Here is a 21,548-nt window from a genome sequence, read left to right on the forward strand (position 1 = left end):
AGCAAGGTTGAGTTTTTCATTTTACTATGCCAGTTTTATGTGTGTGTGTGTTTAAAAGATTTTGACATATTAAGAGAGCACAAGCACAGGATGCAGCAAGCAGAGAGAGCATGAGAAGCAGGCTTCCCACTGAGCAGGGAACCCGACATGAGGCTCAATCCCAGGACCCTGGGATCATGACCTGAGCCTAAGGCAGATGCTTGACTGACTGAGCCACCCAGGCACCCCAGTTTTGTGGCTTTTTTAGAAAAAGATTTACTTTAGAAAAAGCACAAGTGGAAGAGGGGAGAATCTCAAGGGGGCATTGGAGCCTATGATCATGACCTGAGCTGAAACTAAGTCAGATGTTCAACCGACTGTGCCATCCAGGCACCACTTACTATGGGAGTTTTGAGCACAATTGAAATGTTGGCAGGAAAGGCTTGGTTGAAAAAACAAGTTAGGGCAGCCTGGGTGGCTCAGGGGTTTAACGCTGCCTTCAGCCCAGGGCCTGATCCTGGAGACCCTGGATAGTCCCATGTTGGGCTCCCAGCATGGAGCCTGCTCCTCCCTCTGCCTGTGTCTCTGCCTTTCTGTGTGTGTCTCTCATAAAAATAAAAAAAATAAATAAAAAAAGTTAAAGAAGGGACAATTTGTAATGGACACTGAAAGAAAAGGATCCAGAGAAAGCAGACATGTACTTCAACAGGAGGCATGGAGAGGATGGTGTGGGGTTAATAGATTTGGTTGAAGACTTGGGAATTAGGTGCCTTCAATTTTGTGACTAAGTTTTCTGTGAGGGACAATTTATTTATTTATTTATTTATTTATTTATTTATTCATTCATTCATTCATTCATTCATTCATTCATAGACACACAGAGAGAGAGAGAGAGAGGCAGAGACACAGGGAGAGGGAGAAGCAGGCTCCATGCAGGGAGCCCATGTGGGACTCGATCCCGGGTCTCCAGAATCACACCCCAGGCTGCAGGCGGCGCCAAACTGCTGCGCCACCAGGGCTGCCGGAGGGACAATTTTTAAATAGCCATGGTGAAGAGTGGAATTGCAATCCCATATTTTCCGTGTATGTTGTATAACCATGAAGAACTGATGCTCCTCTGAACAAGTGATGTTTAAGTCTACTAGTTAGTTATGGAATCAAATTTTGGGAGATCCTAATTCCTCAGTGAATCTTGCATCTTCCATTGAAAATCTTACCTGCTTCCTACTTGGTGAGCCTTTGATTCCAAGTAATCTTGGCTAAGACTTCCCTTTATGTTGTTTCCAGCTCTTAGATGAAACAAGAAGCTCTGTCCCTCATGAAGAAACAGGAATGCATCTTAGAACTAAGATAATGTACTTACCCATGTTTTTTGTAGAAGGCTGTAATGCCATCTGGTGATCATACAAAGAAGAAAGTCGAACTATCAGAGTATTTACTGAGGATCTGCTTAGTGGCTCATCAGTAAAAAGACACATTGGAAACCAATCTTGATACAAGATTTCAGTCATCAAATGCCTATTTCACAAAGGACACAGTACAAAGGGTGGGGATTCAATGACCAGTTACCTGGTCTTGAGGATTATGTATAGTCTGATGGTGAATCTGGTTTCAAGATGGGCCTGGCTCTGAGTAGAGATGAATTAAGAGCTCTATACTGGTTTGGGTTACTTGGGAGTAGGCGAAGTGTGCACCACGATGGTAAAGAATGAGGCTACAAAGCAAGAATTTCTGCTGAGACTCTGAAAGGTCAAGTGACAAGCTTGGTACAGCTATGTTATATAAGACTTTAAACACCAGGAGAGTCTGGATTTGAGCTGATAATGAAGACCTTTTACAGTTTTGCACAGGAGACATATTGAGGACATGTATTTTGATACCACAATCACTAAGCAGCTGATGCTTTCTAATTGTTACCATAATTTTAAGGGTAAAGTACCATTATTCCTGTTTTATGTAAGAGATTAAGAAGCTTGCAGGTGATGCAGCTAAATAGTGACAAGTCAGAATTTGAACCCAGTTCTCTATAAATCATCCAAACCCAGAGCTTTTCAGCATTACATGATACTGCTTTCACCAGAGCTGTAGCCTCAGAATCTCTTGACAACCCACCATCTACTTATTTTGACAGATTTAATGCCCTGAAACCAGGTCATTCTTGTACTTTAAGCTTTTTAAAAATAGACAACTGTTAACCAATGGCTCTTTTAGCAGTGGCATGGGGTAGGTGCAGACAAGAGGGAGTTTTGTTTTTTAAGATTTTTATTTATTTATTCATGAGAAACACACAGAGGCAGAGACACAGGCAGAGGCAGAAGCAGGCTCCCTCTGGGGAGACTGATATGGGACTCGATCCTGAGACTCTGGGATCATGCTCTGAGCTAAAGGGAGATGCTCAACCTCAAGCCCCACAAGGTGTCCCAAGAGGGAATTTAAGAAGGAATTTTTGAATAGGTAATAAATATAAGATTCAAAGAACACAATAGTTTTCCCCAACTTGTGTTCCCCTACATAAACTCATTTATCACTTTGTGTATATACATGTACATTCTAAACATGCCCACAAATTCTTTGCCACTCCTCATAGTCGAATCAATCTCCATTCTACCTGCATCTGGAAGGGCCCTATAAATGGCTGACCATCAGAATGCAGAAGTGACTTTTTTAGACCTTTAAAATATTTTCTCATCCACTTGGAACCCAGCTGCCATGTGAGAATCCCAAACACTATGAAGAAGCCACATCAAAAGAACCAAAGCACTTCAGTCTATAGATCCAGCCGAGTGAAGCCTCCAAATGGCTAGAGTTCCATGGGAGAACATTACCACCCAGCTGAGCCCTATCAACCTAAAGAATTTTTAATACTTGTTTGAACCACTAAGTTTTAAGGTGGTTTGTTATATAGTGGTATACTAAAAGATTTGCTTTTTAAATACTTTAAATCTAGAGTTGCATGCTCTACTAATAGAGCCAGCCAGGTGCCCCTTCATACAGAATTTTTAAAAAATCTAGTCACATCATTCATTACTTTTAAGTACTCATTTTGTTTTGTTTTGTTTTTTAACTTAGAATGCAAAGGTACTAACTACATGATTATATAAAGGAAAATCAGGCTTTCTTACTATACTTTTAAATTTTAATTTGGAGTCTATTTCTGGACTTCATTTTATCTGTTCTTTTCATGGAGTGAGCTATTCAGGTGCCAGTATCAACATTTTACTCCTTTTCTAACATTTTAACATCTGGCAGGTGTAGTTATCCTTTATGATTCTAATTTTTCACAATATTAAGGTTATTCTTATTTTTCTATATGAATGTTACAATCAACTTGTGTAGCAACAAAAATAATCCTGTTATTTTTTTTAAGATTTTATTTATTTATTAATGAGAGACACAAGGAGACAGAGAGAGAGGCAGAGACACAGGCAGAGGGAGAAGCAGGCTCCATGCAGGGAGCCAGACGTGGGACTGGATCCCAGGCCTACAGGATCACATCCTGGGCCGAAGGTGGCACTAAACCGCTGAGCCACCCGAGCTGCCCAATAATCCTGTTATTTTTATTGGAATTTTTATTAACTTCATTTCCTTTTTTGTTTTTTAATTTTTTTATTATTTATTTATGATAGTCATACAGAGAGAGAGAGAGAGAGGCAGAGACACAGGCAGAGGGAGAAGCAGGCTCCATGCACCGGGAGCCCGACGTGGGATTCGATCCCGGGTCTCCAGGATCGCGCCCTGGGCCAAAGGCAGGCGCCAAACCGCTGCGCCACCCAGGGATCCCTAACTTCATTTTCTTTAGGAGATTTATTTTTATGTGGATATTCCTTGGACATGGTATGATTTGCTATTTAAGGTCTCATTTGTGTCTGTCAGTACTTTAATGTTTTCTTCATTGTACATAACTTCTGTATGTGTGATTATTCCTATCTTTATTTTCCTTCCAACTTATCTTCAAACCTATCACTTGTTACTTCAATGAACCCCTTTCAGCTGACACCCATAGACATATTTCCAAGTAAACTTACCATGTATGAGTGATTTTTACTTCTCCCCCCGCTTTTTAATTTTTTGCTAATTATCTTTGATAGCAACTTTGAACAAAGCTCTTTTTTTAGTAGGATCACTTCTAGGGTTTCCTCATTAAGCATCACACAGCCTTTTGGAGTAAGACACTTTTAATAGGTTAGGAATGTTGACCCTTAGCAATTTTAGGAAATGCTGTTTTAGCATATAGGGAGAGGATTCTTGATATATTGTTGAAATAATCTCAGAATGACTTTTCTTGTGTTGTACCATTATGTAAGTTTGTTTATAATATGTATCTATAAAGTCTTTATGCCCCTACTTTAGCAGGTGTAGTACTAAAAAATAAAATGGGAACTCTATCCTTTAAAAAAGAATCTTAGCTGAGTGTCCGACTGTTGATTTCAGCTCAGGTCATGATCTCAGGGTCGTGAGACTGAGCCCAGTATTGGGCTTCACACTGGGCTTGGAGCCTGCTTAAGATACTTTCTCCCTCTCCTCCTGCATTCTTTTTCTAAAAGAAACTAAACAAGGGCAGCCCAGGTGGCTCAACGGTTTAGTGCTGCCTTCAGCCCAGGGCGTGATCCTGGAGACCCAAGCCCCACGTTGGGCTCCCTGCATGGAGCCTGCTTCCCCCTCTACCTGTGTCTCTGCCTCTCTCTGTGTGTCTCTCATGAATAAATAAAATCTTAAAAAAAAAAAAGAAAGAAAGAAAGAAACAAGACAAAAAAGTATATCTGATCAATTTTTTAATGTCTTGAAATTCTTATTCTGAACCTCACTGAACTCATAGTTTAGTAGGGCTAGCACTAAATAATTTTTTTTAATTTTTTTTTTAATTTATTTATGATAGTCACAGAGAGAGAGAGGCAGAGACACAGGCAGAGGGAGAAGCAGGCTCCATGCACCGGAAGCCCGATGTGGGATTCGATCCCAGGTCTCCAGGATCGCGCCCTGGGCCAAAGGCAGGCGCCAAACCGCTGCGCCACCCAGGGATCCCTAGCACTAAATAATTTTAATAAAATATGACACACATTATTTATCATAGGGCAAGCCTGAGTGTGGAAATGTGTGACCCACTGAGGCCTTCCTTAAAAAAATCTAAGAAATCCATAGGTGATATGATAGGAAGAATGAAGTAGATGGGTGCTAAAGGCAAAGCTCACAGGTTTGTCTGTACATATTCTTTGTATGTTAAGAGCAAAAAGAAGCCTCCTCAAGCTTCAGCAACAGTGGCCAAGATGCTGATAGCCTGAATGAAGGTATTTGGCATTTGGAATAGTTTTAAGAAACTACAGAAAAACATAATTTCAGTAATCCCTGAAAGATGTTAATCCTTAGTCTAAATGAGTTTGATGATTGAAGAAAGCAAGCAATTATTTATTAGAATTAGTTGGAAAGACTTGGGGGCACCATACTTAAAAGTTCCAAGTCAAAAAAAAAAAAAAAAAAAAAGTTCCAAGTCAAACTCTAGCTTTGGAGCCAGATTAACTGAACACAACAGTAGTTCCTGGGCCCACTGTGTGACCTTGGACAAGTAACAGCAGTATCTCTTAGGCCTGTTGAGAAGATTAAGATATGTAGAATGAGTTTACCAATTCTGGCACATGATCAACATGCAGTGAATGTTGTCAATGTTGTAGAACGCCACATGTCCTGCAGTATACTTACAGGAATATCCTAAAATGACAAAACCATAGATTCAAAGGTTATTTATTTTTATAAAGCCCCAGAGTAAACATGCTAAAATTATCCATTTAAGTCTGGTTATAACCTAAGTTTTAATCTGGCACCTACTTGTCAGCACAATGACCACCAGTTAAGAGGTTTTTCCAGTTATAATTTACACACAAAGCTGTTTCACAAACTTTAACTATAAAGACATAGGTTACCAAAAAAAGTAACAAAAGGCCACATGTATATTTTAGTTAACCCATGTCTTAAATTGATACAACAAATCTTCTACAAATCCATTATTTTCATTCAATACTTACTGAAGCTAAACTTAATTTTTAAAAAAATTTTTTTAAGATTGTATTTATTTATTCATAAAGACAGAGAGAGAGACAGGGAGGGAGAGAGGGAGAGAGAGGCAGAGACACCGGCAGAGGGAGAAGCAGGCTTCATGCAGGGAGCCTGACGTGGGACTCGATCCTGGGTCTCCGGGATCACACCCTGGACTGAAGGGAGCACTAAACTGCTGAGCCACCCAGGCTGCCCTTAAACTTAATTTTAAATAGCTGTGCACTAGGTTACATCTTTAGAGTCCAACAGCAAATGGAAATCAGACACCTTTGTTTTCATGATTTTGTTTCAAACTGTTAAAGAACAAAACCAGCACTGTTGATACCCTCAATTACTGAGGTAATCTTGAAAAGCCATATGCCAATGGCATTACTCTATTTTGGATACATTTTGACACAAAGGTTAATATTTATCAGCTGAAGGTCTTTAGTCAGCTGTCCATAGAAGTCAGACAGCTTGGCTGTATGGGAAATAAGTAAACATTGAGAAGCTGGTAATAAGTAAACCTTGAGAAGGGAAGGTAGCTTCTCTGCAGAAGGGCTGCCTGAGCTAAGATCTCAAAGTAAAGTAGACAAAGTAGAGAAGGAAGATGAAACCAGAAAGGGAAATAGCATGTGCCTAATAACAAAAGGCTTACTTAAGACTGAAAGAGGGGCACCTGGGTAGCTCAGTGGTTGAGTATCTGCCTTTGACTCAGGTCATGATCCCAAGGTCCTGAGATCGATTCCCACATCAGGTTCCCCATAAGGAGTGTGCTCCTCCCTCTGCCTGTGTCTCTGCCTCTCTGTCTCTCATGAATAAATAAATTTAAAAAAAAAAATCCCTGAAAGAAACCAGTGTGGCCAGAAGGGAATCTGAGGGTGTTAAAGATGAGCGGGGTAAGCGTTAGACTGTGTAAGGCCTGACAGGCCATATTACGGCAAGCAGGGACTATGTCTTATCCACCACTCATCCCCAATGTCTAGCAGAGTTCAGCTAATAAAGGCTGTAAACCCACAAAAAGGAGGAGTCAAATGACAATCTTCTGATAAGATGTGTAATTAGCCCAGATCATTGTCTTCCTGTAACTCAGCCATGGAGATTATACATACAAGAAGTAAAATTAGAGATCTGAGAAACTGGGGATCCCTGGGTGGCTCAGCAGTTTAGTGCCTGCCTTCGACCCAGGGTGTGATCCTGGAGACCTGAGATCGAGTCCCATGTCAGGCTCCCTGCAAGGAGCCTGCTTCTCTCACTGCCTGTGTCTCTGCCTCTTTCTGTTTCTCATGAATAAATAAAATCTTTAAAAAAAAGAGAGATCTGAGAAATTAAATATGAAGAGTCCTTTGGAAGAACGGATCATGATTGAGTCCTAGCATATATAGAGGGGCAAGAAATTGAAGCCTAGTGTAGAAAAAGGCAGAGTGCCATGAGAGTAGGGGTAGTAGAGGCTGGGACAGAGCTTTTCTGTTCTGCCTTCCCCCACTACTCATCGCTTCATATACAACCTTTCACTGGCAGCATGGCCAGCATATTGCAACCTTAGCTCCTGGAGTTCTCATTATATTAATATAAATATTAAAAATGGAATGTCTATAAAATATAGGGGACTATAAACTAAGGATCCTGGTTATATAGTTCATTGTTCTACCAGTGGACAGGGCCTAGAAGCAACACCAGCTTAGTATCAAGAGTCTATCTAGTGCCCAGGTCTTTGTTCCTTAATGCCATTCACCAGTAAAGAAACGAGGGCTCGCTAGAAAAATGTTTGACAACTGGGACAGAAAAGATACAAGATGAGCATGGATCATCTTAATAGAGCCTTAAATTGAGAAGTGCTTAAAAACAAAAACCCCACAATGATGGGGGCATATTGAAGAGATACAGTAGGGGATGCCTGGGTGGCTCAGGGGCTGAGCGTCTGCCTTTGGCTCAGGTCATGATCCTGGGGTCCCAGGATCAAGTTCCACATTGGGCTCCCCTTGAGCCTGCTTCTCCCTCTGCCTATGTCTCTGCCTCTCTGTCTCTCATGAATAAATAAATAAAAATTTAAAAAAAGGAGAGATACTCTCTGGTCCCGGCGGTAAGATGGCAGCTGCCGCGGAGTGCGATGTGGTAATGGCGGCGACCAAGCCAGAGCTGCTTGACGAGGAACCGAAGAGGGAAGCAGTCTTTCAAGGAACAAGGAAATGCATACTATGCCAAGAAAGATTACAATGAAGCTTATAATTATTATACAAAAGCCATAGATATGTGTCCTAAAAATGCTAGCTACTATGGGAATCGAGCAGCCACTTTGATGATGCTCGGAAAATTCCGGGAAGCTCTTGGAGATGCACAGCAGTCAGGTCGGATGACAGTTTTGTCCGGGGACATCTACGAGAGGGCAAATGCCACCTATCTCTAGGGAATGCCATGGCAGCATGTCATAGTTTCCAGAGAGCCCTAGAACTGGATCACAAAAATGCTCAGGCGCAACAGTTCAAGAATGCTAATACAGTCATAGAATATGAGAAAATAGCAGAAACAGATTTCGAGAAGCGAGATTTTCGGAAGGTGGTTTTCTGCATGGACCGTGCCCTAGAATTTGCCCCTGCCTGCCATCGCTTCAAAATCCTCAAAGCAAAATGTTTAGCAATGCTAGGTCGTTATCCGGAAGCACAGTCTGTGGCCAGTGACATTTTACAAATGGATTCTACCAATGCGGATGCTCTGTATGTACGAGGTCTTTGCCTTTATTATGAAGATTGTATTGAGAAGGCGGTTCAGTTTTTTGTACAGGCTCTCAGAATGGCTCCTGACCATGAGAAGGCCTGCATTGCTTGCAGAAATGCTAAAGCACTTAAAGCAAAGAAAGAAGATGGGAATAAAGCATTTAAAGAAGGAAATTACAAGCTGGCCTATGAACTGTACACAGAAGCCCTGGGGATAGACTCTAACAATATAAAAACAAATGCTAAACTCTACTGTAATCGGGGCACGGTTAACTCCAAGCTTAGGAAACTAGATGATGCAATAGAAGACTGCACGAATGCAGTGAAGCTCGACGCCACTTATATAAAAGCCTACTTGAGAAGAGCTCAGTGTTACATGGACACAGAACAGTATGAAGAAGCAGTGCGGGACTATGAAAAAGTATATCAGATGGAGAAAACAAAAGAACACAAACAGCTCCTAAAAAATGCACAGCTGGAACTGAAGAAGAATAAGAGGAAAGATTACTACAAAATCCTGGGAGTGGACAAGAATGCCTCTGAGGATGAAATCAAGAAAGCTTACCGAAAACGGGCCTTGATGCACCATCCAGATCGGCACAGTGGAGCCAGTGCCCAAGTTCAGAAGGAAGAGGAGAAATAGTTCAAGGAAGTTGGAGAAGCTTTTACCATCCTCTCTGATCCCAAGAAAAAGACTCGCTATGACAGTGGACAGGACCTAGATGAGGAAGGCATGAATATGGGCGATTTTGACGCAAACAATATCTTCAAGGCATTCTTTGGTGGTCGTGGGGGCTTCAGCTTTGAAGCGTCTGGTCCAGGGAATTTCTTTTTTCAATTTGGCTAATGAAAGGAAACCATCCGAAACCCAGAAAGTGCAGACTTGCTCAATGTAACCTTGAACGTGGGCACAGCTCACTTCCTCCCTTCATCTCGTCTCCCCGTCCTTAGAGCAGTTGCGTTTTCTTAGTTGGATACCCTAGTTGGATACCCGTGTCTGTGAGTGGGGGGGAAGGAAGGGAGCTAGCCCTGAAGACTGCGGGGAGGGGAGAGGGGTGGGGGGTGGACAGGGAGGCAGCTTGTGAATTTTTGTTTTACTGTTTAACTTTATTAAAAAAGAAAAAGGGGGGATCCCTGGGTGGCGCAGCGGTTTGGCGCCTGCCTTTGGCCCAGGGCACGATCCTGGAGACCCGGGATCGAATCCCACGTCGGGCTTCCGGTGCATGGAGCCTGCTTCTCCCTCTGCCTGTGTCTCTGCCTCTCTCTCTCTCTCTCTCTCTGTGACTATCATAAAAAAAAAAAAAAGAATAAAAATAAAAATAAAAAAGGAGAGATATAGTAGCCAACCAATGAGCTCCTAAAGGCCAAAGCTGGAACACTGAATAAAGTATTATTGGACTGTTATCCCCAAAATATAACAAATATCCATGGATTCATAATGGTATAAATACATTGAATGAGAAGAAATCAATTTATTTTTTTTTAAGATTTTATTTATTCATTCTTGAGAGACACACAGAGAGAGAGAGGCAGAGACACAGGCAGAGGGAGAAGCAGGCTCCATGCAGGGAGCCTGACGCGGGACTCGATCCCAGGACTCCAGGATCACGCCCTGGGCCCAAGGCAGGGGCTAAACCGCTGAGCCACCCAGGGATCCCGAGATCAATTTATTTCTTAAGGGCAGCCCCGGTAGCTCAGTGGTTTAGCACGCTGCCTTCAGCCCAGGGCATGATCCTGGAAACCTGGGATTGAGTCTCAGGTCAGGCTCCCTGCATGGAGCCTGCTTCTTCCTCTCCCTCTGCCTGTGTCTGTGCCACCCTCTCTGTGTGTCTCTCATGAATAAGTATGTAACATTTAAAAAAAAAATTATTTCTTAAGAATACCAAGTAACTTATGTAGATATTCCACCCTCAAAGAAAGCACCATTCTCATCTTTTTAAGTATGTGTTGCACATAGTCACTTCATTCCAAAGCACACAGAATTGGGCCAGGGGGAGTAACTTTACAGTGGAGAAATTTGGCAAGACAAACCTCAGCCAGGTGATCAAGGTTAACAGCAACACTAAGTCAGGCTGATAGGATGAGAATGGTCTATGGTCTTCCTCTCAAAATCACTTAAACTCAGCTTAATCATGAGAAAAACTCAATCCTAACAGGGACTTTCTACAAAATACCTGTTCTCAAATTCTAGGCCATCAATAAATAACAAGGAAGTCTAAGAAGCTGTCATAGCTAAAAGGAACCTAAGAAGGGGCTCTTGGCCAGCTTAGCTGGTAAAGAATGCAACACTTGATCTCAGGGTTGTAAGGTGGAGCCCATGCTAGGTGCAGGTCACTAAGAATAAAATCTCAAAAGAATAAAAAATTTAAAAAAATTTTTTTAAAGAATAAAATCTTAAATAAATAAATAAATAGAATTTTAAAAAGGAGCCTAAGGAGATATAATAACTGAATGTAATATCTTCAATGAGATCCTGGAACAGACAAAGGACATTAAGTAAAAACCAAGGAAATCTGAATAAAGTCCAGCCTTTTTTTTTTTTTTAAATTGTGTTTATTTGGGCAGCTCTGGTGGCACAGCGGTTTAACGCCGCCTGCAGCCCAGGGCGTGATCCTGGAGACCCGGGATCAAGTCCCACGTCGGGCTCCCTGCATGGAGCCTGCTTCTCCCTCTGCCTGTGTCTCTGCCTCTCTCTCTCTCTCTGTGGGTCTCTATAAATAAACAAATAAAAAATCTTTAAAAAAATAAAAAATAAATTGTGTTTATTTGAAAGAGCGAAAGAGAGCCCAAAAGAGGGTCAGGGTGGGGGTGCAGAAGCAGACTCTGCTAAGGAGGGAATAGGACACAGGGCTGAATCCCAGGACCCAAGGATCACGAGGGATCAAGAACGGACACTTTCTTAACTGACTGAGCCATACAGGTGTCCCCAGAATTTAGAAAAGTCTTGAATGCCAACCTAAGAGTCTGATCAGTTCAGCAAAGAGATAGCAGTAATTTTCTCACATGAACAGGAGTACTGGGCAGCCCGGGTGGCTCAGCAGTTCAGCGCTGCCTTTGGCCCAGGGCGTGATTCTGGAGACTCTGGATCAAGTCCCACATCGAGCTCCCCTGTATGGAGCCTGCTTCTCCCTCTGCCTGTGTCTCTGCCTCTTTTTCTTTCTCCTGTGTATTCTCATGAATAAATAAGTAAAATCTTAAAAAAAAAAAAAAACATGAGTACTGCTTAGGTGTTAAAGACTGAAAGGTAGAGGCAAAGATAGGAAAACGTTCAACTAACTGGCAAACACTAGTTGAGCAACCATAATGTTCCCAAATCTCAGATTAAAAAACTGCAGGTGGTGAGGGTAAAGGACAAAAAGGGTGGATGTTTAAAGGACTAATCCACCCAGCACCCTATACAGACTTTAGTTAATAACGTATCCATATTAGCCCATTAATTGTGACAAATGTACTACCCTAATGTAAAATGGTATTAGAGGAAACGGTGTAGGGTACATGGGCCTTCTTTGTACTGTCTTTGCAACTTTTCTGTAATTATACAACTATTCTAAAATAAAATAAATTTCAAGGTCCATTTTATCAGCCTTTTCTGAGACCCAGCAAGCTGGCTTATTATTTCTAAATAGCAGTAAAGAAAAAGAATTGCTAAGCAGACATTCTAAGCATTAGAGTTGATTTGTTAATTTAGTGAAATTGTTTTCCAAGAGAATATTGACAGGTCCATTAACTGGAGCTGTTCATAAAAAGCCCTAATTAAGCAACAAGATTCAAGGAGCCATTGTCACTCTTTTAAGTACTTAATTAGTTGCTCTTACAAGATTGTTTTCTTTTGTGTGAATTCCCAGGCAGGGATCCACCTTTTTGTGTTCCTTTGGGGCCTGCACAATTTTTTTCCTGGGGCTTTATTTTCCTGATTACAATTTGAGACCTGATCCACAATTTTAATGCAAAAGTCCACTGACAGGTTTCAACAATGAAGGAAGTAAATTATTGATAGGCACCAGGGATGGTCTCCTTAATACTTGTATCTCCCTTACCCACCCTGCTTTAGTTTTTCCTCTTAGTATGGTATAGGACTGAGGCTTGAAACTTGAGCAGAGAAATGAAAAGGGTCACTGCCTCTACCAATTGCTACCTGAGACAGGAGGTGGCAGCTTGGGGTTAAATAGTTACTTTGAAATGTTTTACTTCATCTTCTTTGGTTCCTCACCAGGTAATTAAAAAAAAAAAAAAATCAAGTCAACTGGGAGTAGTAGGTGACTAATTAACTTCATTTATCAACTAGGAAATCCCATTAGATTATTTTAATGGGCATGATTAAGCCACTGGGGTTAATCTCCTGGGGTTATCAAATACATGCACAGAAGTCAACGAAGTATCATTCTTCAAATAGCAAAGAGGCCCCTCCCTGCACCTGGGTAGCCTTAAAGGTGAGGAATGCCTCTGTATGCTCACAGGAGCTTACCGTCCCAGATTTTTTTTTTTTTTTTTAAGATTTTATTTATTTATCTCACACAGAGAGAGAGGCACAGACACAGGCAGAGGGAGAAACAGACTCCATGCAGGGAGCCTGACAAGGGACTTGATCCCAGGTCTCCGGGATCACACCCTGGGCCACGCTAAAACCGCTACGCTAAACCGCTGAGCCACCCGGGCAGCCCTCATCCCAGATTTTAAACCCCGACTTCATGACAAAGTTTTTCTCCTTCCTTAGGGACCATTTTTATTGCACTACCTAGGACTGAAAGTTATGATCAGGCTCTGCTGGAAATGAAGATTGCTATTCTTTCTTAGGACCTCTCCTTCCAGTAAACATCAAAAATAAAGAGAACCATTATGACAGAAGTAAGCTGTGCAAAAAGTGTACACAACAAACTCCAAACACAAGAAATGAGGACTATTCTAGTACTGGATAATTTACTAAAGTCATCTTAGTCCTCTAAAAGAGGTAGAGTTTAAGGCTATATGGTAAAGGCTTGCTATAAGGCAAAAGTACTGATAACATGGAACTTTTCTGAGACATGTTGGTACTGGCCCTGAACATGTCACTAATGAGCTGTCAATTCTCAAGGCCTAAATTTCATTTTCTACAACAGTGGCTTGCAAAAACTTTAGCTCACAGGCCAGTTTTGGCATGCCAATTGGTTTTTGAAAAGCCGTCAAGCTTAGAATGATTTTTTAGAATCATTTTTTAGATTTTTTAGAATTTTTTTTAGTTATAATATTGAAAACTTTACAAAATTCTAATTTTGGTGTCTATTAATAAAGTTTTATCTGAAAATCTGTTGACACACTGTCTATGTCTATGGCTGCTCCATACTGCAAGTGCAGAATTGAGTAGTTACAAGAGAGACTATGGTACACAAGCCTAAAATATTATCTGGCCTTTTACATTTACAGCAAGTTTGCCTACCCTTGCTCTAGAACAGCAGTGTATAATAAAACTTTCCACATCGGTGGAAATGTTTTCTGAGCTGTCCAATATGGTAGTCACTAAATACTGAGATCTGGAAAACCAGATTTAATTTTTGTCAGATGAAATATCTTCATGAATTGTATAGCACAGCTCTAGAACATGAGATCCTAGTTTAAGCCTTGGACTTTAGATCAAGTATCCTCTAATATTCTCATACTCTCCATAATGTTTTAGAACTCTGAAGTTTTTCCACCTGTAAAGAAAACTTCACTTTTTAAAAAACTTTCCTTTCTTTTAAAGTAAGCTTTATTCCCAACATGGGGCTTGAACTCAGGACCCTGAGATCAAGAGTTGCATGCTCTACTACTGAATGGCCAGCTAGGCGCCCCAAGAAAACCTCACTTTCTATTTCTTTTAAAGATATTATTTATTTATTAATGAGAGACAGAGAGAGAGAGAAAGAGAAAGAGAGAGAGACAGAGAAAGAGAGAGGCAGAGACACAGCCAGAGGGAGAAGCAGGCTCCATGCAGGGAGCCCAACATGGGACTCCATCCTGGAGATCCAGGATGACGCCCTGGGCTGAAGGTGGTGCTAAACCGCTGAGCCACCTGGGTTGCTCCTCTATTTTTCTTTACTCTCACACTATGGCCACACTCTCAACATTTATGACACCAGATGTAGGTTTTCCCCCCACACCAAGCAAATCTGTGCCACCAGCTGGGTGTCCACAGTTCTGACACTCTGTATACCTAAAGTATCATCAGAGCCACAGGTTAAGGGCACAGTCCAACAAGACTGCTTCTCCCTCACTTCAGATGCCAATCACAAGTCCAGGTTGTTACCTGTGCTTCTGACCAGTATCAGATACAAATCCTACTACAAATCCTACCTGTGGGTTCCCACAAACCCGTACTCGTTGCTATAGTAGTCTCAGAACTCAGAAAAACTTTCCTTACTGTTTACCAGTTTATTTAAAGGACATGATAAAGGATATAGAGAAACATCCAGAGGGGAAATGCACAGGACAAGTCTAGGTAAAAAGTGGCATCGAGCTTCCATGCCATCTCTGGGTGCATTACTCTCCCACACAGTGCCTCCATGTGTTCACCAACCTAAAAGTTCTCTAAACCCCACACTATTGGGATTTTTACGGAGGCTTTATCATGTGGGAATGATCAATTATTAACTCCATTTCCAGCCCCTTTCCCCTTTTGAAGAATAGTGGTGGGGCTGAAAATTCCAAGCTTCTAATCACTGCGTGGCCTTTCTGGTGACCAACCTCATTAGAACAAGACATGCTTATCACCCAGGAATCAGAGTTAAAGACCAACTAGCAGAACAAAGATGCTCCTAATGTACTTACTGCTTAGGGAATCTTAAGAGTTTTAGGAACTTTGTGCCAAGAATGGGAGCAGAGGCCAATATATAATTTTCTATTACTTCACACCACCCATCTGAGCTGAAACAAGTTAATTAGAACCTACATGACAAAAGGATTATATACATTACCTATCCCAGTGTCACATAGCGCTGTCAGAGACATCTGAGGTCTGAATGGAGGCAGATTTCTCCCTCAGGTAAAGGCATCTAGGATTCAAAGAGGAAAGGAATGACAAAGAAGGATCCTAAGGGTCCTCAGACAGGGTCCTTTTCTCAAAGGAAAAAAGAAAAAAAACTGTTTGCACCCAGACTAGGACCAACTCCACAGGAGGAGTTCTTCCACTCTCAGAGGTGCAAAACGCTGCCCAAGAGTACTTAGCCACAACACCAAAACAGTGCTCGAAGCCAGACCTCAATAAAGGCAGTGTTTGCTCTTCCAACAGTGTAACACCATCCAAGGCAACATACTAGCCTGGATAGCTGACAACCGCTGGGTGATTCCTGGAACAGCTTTGTTTCAGATACACAGGCACCCCAAGTAGAAGATATGAATACACATTATCCCCATGAATTCAACATGGGATGCCAACCAGAAGCCTGGAAGCACTGATGGCAGACTTTGGTGCCAAACTATTTGAACAAATAGGAAACAAGAACCTCTTTCCCATCCCTTTGGTCCAACATTCAGGGAATTCCTATTATATGTGCCAGGCACTAGGATTGAGATTTAGCAGTGACCACACAAGATACATCATCCTTTCTATCCTGGACTTTTATAATCTTGTTCTGAATTCCTCAGATGAGGGCAGCCTGGGTGGCTCAGGGGTTTAGCACCGCCTTCAGCCCAGGGCATGATCTTGGGGTCCCAGGATTGAGTCCTGCATCAGGCTCCCTGTGTGGAGCCTGCTTGTCCCTCTGCCTGTGTCTCTGCCTCCCTCTGCCTCTCATGAATAAAATAAAATCTTAAAAAAAAAAAAATTCCTCAGATGGAATGATACAGATAATCTCAAAGATCCTACAGGCCTTAGACCATAGCTACCAAAATCACACTTAGCTTTTCACTGCTCAGAGGCCAAATTTGTTGGGGGGCAGATATAAGGTGATTGTGCCACCCAATGGTTTCCTGATGGATACCAACAAGCAAACAGGCCTGCCACACAGGAAGCAGTCCCTGTTGGATGAAAAGGGACATTACCTGAGAATGCCATACAGACTGTTCACCAACCACTAATTTTCTCTCTTCAGGAGGGCCAAACATGCCCTACTTTCAAGTCATCCTAAAAAAGAAAAAGATTTCACTGTTCAACACCCTAGACTAAAACAGTTCCTAAAGCTGCTTTTCTGTAGAAATGCAAACAATATTGTCGGCCATTTATGATTTATCCCATTTTCAATGTCCTCCAAATTTTATTTCCCATTGTCTTTTTCTTGCCTATAATTACCACTAAAGCTAACCATGCCCCCAAACCGTCTAGTTATCACTAGTTTTAAGACCCCATCTGTAAAAGGTTATTCACAATGAACATCTGAGGTATTTACACCAAGCACTCAACATTTAGCTAAGTGAATCCTTTTTAGGGAAAGTCAATTGACAGAACAAAGCTAGCTTTTATAAATAACTCCCTTGCCTCCCAACATCCTCACCGGTTCCTCCTATGGAAACCAGGATGTCACTTTTCACAGAAGCACCAACTAAGTCAGCCTTATGGGGACAAGTGTTTGCCTAGAACTGAGAAGCATCTCTTCTCAGAAAATTAGCAATCCAAAGCAAAATCACTACAAAGAGACCCAGTATTTACTGCTCCAAAGGGGCAACAACTCTGTTCACTTCTGAAAATCAGTAAGAAACCAAGACAAATATACTGTCAGCCTAAAGCAGAAATTAGTATGGTTGTAGATAGTCTATCAATTGGGATTTTCATATTTTGTTAAAGAGCTAAAGAATGCCTATAATTTTAAAGCAAATTCGTACCATTTCCCTAATAAGGCATTCCTGTAGGTAACTGCAGCTATGAAACCCCATAGGAGGGAGAAGCATGACTAGCTTCTGTGGTGCAGGAGTAAGGCCCAGGTATTTGGATTTCAGTGAAAACTGCAAAAAATCTCATGGGTCTTTTTTCACTGTACAAACCCCCTTTGGAGCACTTGGTAGTCACTCTAAAAACAAAAAGGTGACTTTCTTCCTCTACTTCTGCATTCCTCCAAGGATTCATTACCTTTCTTTTGTTTCCAAGGTAGGATTAAAGTAACTTCATACTAGTCAAACCTGTTGAGCCAGAAACACTTAAAAAGCTTTGGATTTTTAGGTTTCTCCCCATAACATTATGCCCTTACCGATTTAACCTTAATAGATAAACGATTATGCTGGCATCCTGGTATAGTTAACAACAGAGGTGGCATGAACCAGGCCCAGAATGCCAACCAGCTATCCGCTGCTGTTCTCCCAGCAGTGTAACACGTGCCTAGGTACACAGCAACCTAGGCAGCTGCCTACAGCTGGGGCCAAAGGCAGGCTAATCAAATTGCACTCACCTGGGGCTGCATCTCTCCAAAGCCCTCGGCTGTTCCCTCTGTAATCAAAGCACTTCTGGTTAGAGTCGGCCAACAGTAGTGAACACATATGTGAACTTCAAGACCTCTACCCACAAAACCCCAGAACTTATTTCTGAGTCACAGAAATAGACAATAAAAAATAGACAATAAAACAAAGCTTTTCCTTGGTTAGATTTATTTTCTCATGTTATTTGTTACCTATGTACAGCAACTCAACAGGAGCAATCCTTTAAAAAACATTTTACTGGGCAGCCCGGGTGGCTCAGCGGTTTAGCGCCGCCTTCAGTCCAGGGCGTGATCCCCGAGTCCCAGGATTGAGTTCCGCATTGGGCTCCCTGCGTGGAGCCTGCTTCTCCCTCTGCCTGTGTCTCTACCTGTCTCTCTCTGTCATAAATAAATAAATAAATAAATAAATAAATAAATAAATAAATAAATAAATAAATAAATAATCTTTTAAAAAAAAAATAAAAAACATTTTACTTTTAAGTAATTTACACCCGACATGGGGCTCGCACTTATGAACCATGAGATCAAGAGTTGCATGCTCTTGTGACTGAGCCAGCCAGGCACCCCTCAACAACAGTAAACTAATGGTCTAGTTAACAGGTAGAAGGAAGTGTGGCTCTATCCCTCAACAGCTAAGTTACAATGAACACATGACTTAACCTCTCTGTACCTCTCAGTATAATTTGTAAAGTAGGAATGTGGGACACCTGGGTGGCTCAGCGGTTTGGTGCCTGCCTTTGGCCCAGGGCTTGATCCTGGAGTCCTGGGATAGAGTCCCACAACGGGCTCCCTGCATGGAGCCTGCTCTCCCTCTGCCTGTGTCTCTGCCTCTCTCTTTCCATCTCTCACGAATAAATAAAAAATCTTAAAATAAAATAGGAATGTTATTAATAGCTCTCTGTACACAAGGTGGCTGTTAGATCTAAAAAGAATACAAATTAAGCCCAAGAGTATCTGGCATAAAGTATGTGGTCAGTAAAAAAAAAAAAAAAAAAAAAAGTATGTGGTCAGTAAACACCACTTGTTATTAAGAGCTACATTCCAGCCAAGGAGACGAATAGGGGAGAGTAGGGAGGAAAAAGTTACCAGTGGGCAGTGAATATAGAAAGTATAGTTAAGGGCAGCCCCGGTGGCACAGCGGTTTAGCGCCGCCTGCAGGCCAGGGTGTGATCCTGGAGACCTGGGATTGAGTTCCACCTCGGACTTCCTGCGTGGAGCCTGCTTCTCCCTCTGCCTGTGTCTCTGCCTCTCTCTGTCGTTCATGAATAAATAAATAAAAATCTTAAAAAAAAAAAGTCAAAAAAACTAGATTGGAGAGGACGTCAATTATGAGACTTTTTGAGGTACAATAAAAGCAGTATTGGGGGATCCCTGCGTGGCGCAGCGGTTTGGCACCTGCCTTTGGCCCAGGGCGATCCTAGAGACCCAGGATCGAGTCCCGCGTCGGGCTCCCGGCATGGAGCCTGCTTCTCCCTCCTCCTGTGTCTCTGCCTCTCTCTATCATAAATAAATACATAAATCTTAAAAAAAAAAAAAAGGCAGTACTTTAGAAAAAACAACAGGATGTGATAATGGGTATGAAAGCAACTGGAGACAGGCTGCCATTCCTGCCAATGTCCTTAACTATTGGTTGAAAGCAGTAACCAAAATGTTGGCATGAATGTTAACGAATATTCCTATCCATTTACCATTATAATTTACCTTATTTATTTATCTAGGGTGTCCAAAACTGTATCTTTTTCCAGCCATCCTCTAATTTCACTTTTTTTAAAAAACAGATTTTATTTATTTACTTATTCATGAGACACAGAGAGGCAGAGACACAGGCAGAGGGAGAAGCAGGCTCCATGCAGGGAGCCCGATGCGGACCTCACCCGCTGAGCCACCCAGGTGTCCCTCTAATTTCACTCTTAACCAGCTCCAAACAATGGAGAGAAAAAGCAAAATAGAGGGGACTCATTGTTCAGATCCAAAAACGAACCTTAAAAGTGCCTGCCCCTTTCAGGAGCTTGGGTTTAAGGACCTGCCGGAGCTCTGCCCCGACACGTGTTCGTCACAAATCTTCCCCAGCCCCCGGGCCCTGGCGCCAGACGCCTGGGAAGTGAGGCTCGCGGAGACCAGACCTAGGTGAGTCTCAGGGACAAGAGGGAAAGGAGCAAAACAGGGGGCGACTCTAGAGCCACGACCTCCCGGCGACTCTTCAAGATGCCCTCCAGACCCGGGGTCATGATGGAACGAACCCATTTTGTCCCGTGCCTCGGAAGAAGCCCCCCCACAAGCTGCGGCTCGCCCCGAGCCAGCAGACCTCCGAGGCTCCCCCCGACCTGGCCCCTACTCACCCGCACGTGTCTGGAGCGCGGCCGCGGCCCTCCGGCCGGGGCACAGGCCGCAGCGGAAAGGCCCGCCGGCCGCCGAGCGAAGCCCCGCCCCGGGGCGGGGACCGAGGGGCCGGGGGCGGGCCCGGAAGCCCCGCCCAGGAAGGTCGGGGTCGGAGAGGTGCGGGAGCCGCGGCGGCCGGGGAGCCGGAGCCTCCGGACTCGGGGGGTGGGGATCTGAACGAGGGCTACGTTTCTTTGGCTCCCCTGCCGCTGGTTACTCACGGGTCGAAGGGGGCGTTGGTGTGGAGGTGCTGAGGCCGAAGCCCGGTGTGTCCCGGCGGGGGGGCGCGCCTCCCGCCTGCCCCAGCAGCCGCCCGCCAGGCGCGCGTTGCCCTGCGCGGTGGCCTCTGGGTTCCAGCCGGCGCAGCCCACCCTTTTTCCACCTCCCACTGACGTCTCTCAGGCTTTCTCCCGTAGAGTCGTTCCTCGGCTGATGACTTGCCGACCCACACAGATCACCTGAGTTTTCAGGTTCTCGCCTGAAGACTGGGGGGAGGGGTTATGCCTGGCACTCCTACAGCCTAACCCTGCGGGGCCGCATCCCTGGTGCCCTGCAGTGGGATCCTTAGCGGAGCTGCAGTCGCTAAAGAATACCGGTTTTCTCTGCCAGAATTGCCTTGTACTGTGGCACAATCAGCCAGAGAGGCCACATCTCAGACAGATTGCCCACCAGGTTATCAGCTTTTTTTTAAAGATTTTATTTATTTATTTATTCATGAGAGACACACAGAGAGAGACAGAGACACACAGAGGGAGAAGCAGTCTCTCCACGGGGAGCCTGATGCAGGACTCCATCCCAGGACCCCGGGATCACAACACCAGCAGGAGGCAGAGGCTCAACCCGTGAGCCACCCAGGCGTCCCTATCAGCGTGTCTTTTGAACACTAAAATTTCCTTCTTGCATTACCCGGAGCCAGGTCGATTCTGTCCTGCTGAACAGTTGGTAAAGCTGAAGCCCCTCTCTTTCCTAGCCCCCACAGCAGCCTATCGGGTCTGCTCATCTATTGTACCTGGCATCTTTGCCAGGCAAGCCCCTACGAATCAGCCACTGCCCTTGGCACCTGCCAAGATGTTTTATTATCTTCCCTCAGCTG

The 21,548-nt window shown here is 43.3% G+C and overlaps 1 protein-coding gene, 1 long non-coding RNA gene and 1 other non-coding gene across 5 annotated transcripts; 1 reads left to right on the forward strand and 2 right to left on the reverse strand.

Moving 5' to 3' along the window:
• Positions 1 to 5,349: 5,349 nt before the first annotated feature.
• LOC129494808 (uncharacterized) lies at positions 5,350 to 20,556 on the reverse strand. 3 transcript variants are annotated; one of them, XR_008661404.1, is made up of 5 exons: positions 20,416 to 20,556; positions 18,050 to 18,087; positions 16,713 to 16,794; positions 15,647 to 15,724; positions 5,350 to 5,682 (listed from the first exon to the last, which is right to left on the reverse strand). It is a non-coding gene; the product is annotated as an uncharacterized LOC129494808 (long non-coding RNA). The 3 variants fall into 3 exon arrangements; XR_008661403.1 differs by lacking the exon at positions 5,350 to 5,682 and adding an exon at positions 11,251 to 11,431 and having other exon boundaries at positions 20,416 to 20,554; XR_008661405.1 differs by lacking the exon at positions 5,350 to 5,682 and adding an exon at positions 11,895 to 11,913.
• LOC129494807 (dnaJ homolog subfamily C member 7-like) lies at positions 5,720 to 9,657 on the forward strand. Its single transcript, XM_055301917.1, is given in 3 exon segments — positions 5,720 to 8,174; positions 8,176 to 8,348; positions 8,351 to 9,657. Coding segments are annotated over 3 exon segments (1,470 nt in total). The 5' UTR covers positions 5,720 to 8,094; the 3' UTR covers positions 9,568 to 9,657.
• Positions 15,812 to 16,012, reverse strand: LOC129495305 (small nucleolar RNA SNORA74). The gene has a single exon (XR_008661476.1). It is a non-coding gene; the product is annotated as a small nucleolar RNA SNORA74 (small nucleolar RNA).
• Positions 20,557 to 21,548: the final 992 nt, after the last annotated feature.

This window comes from Nyctereutes procyonoides, unplaced genomic scaffold, assembly GCF_905146905.1.
Source record: "Nyctereutes procyonoides isolate TBG_1078 unplaced genomic scaffold, NYPRO_anot_genome, whole genome shotgun sequence".
Classification (NCBI taxonomy): domain Eukaryota; kingdom Metazoa; phylum Chordata; class Mammalia; order Carnivora; family Canidae; genus Nyctereutes; species Nyctereutes procyonoides.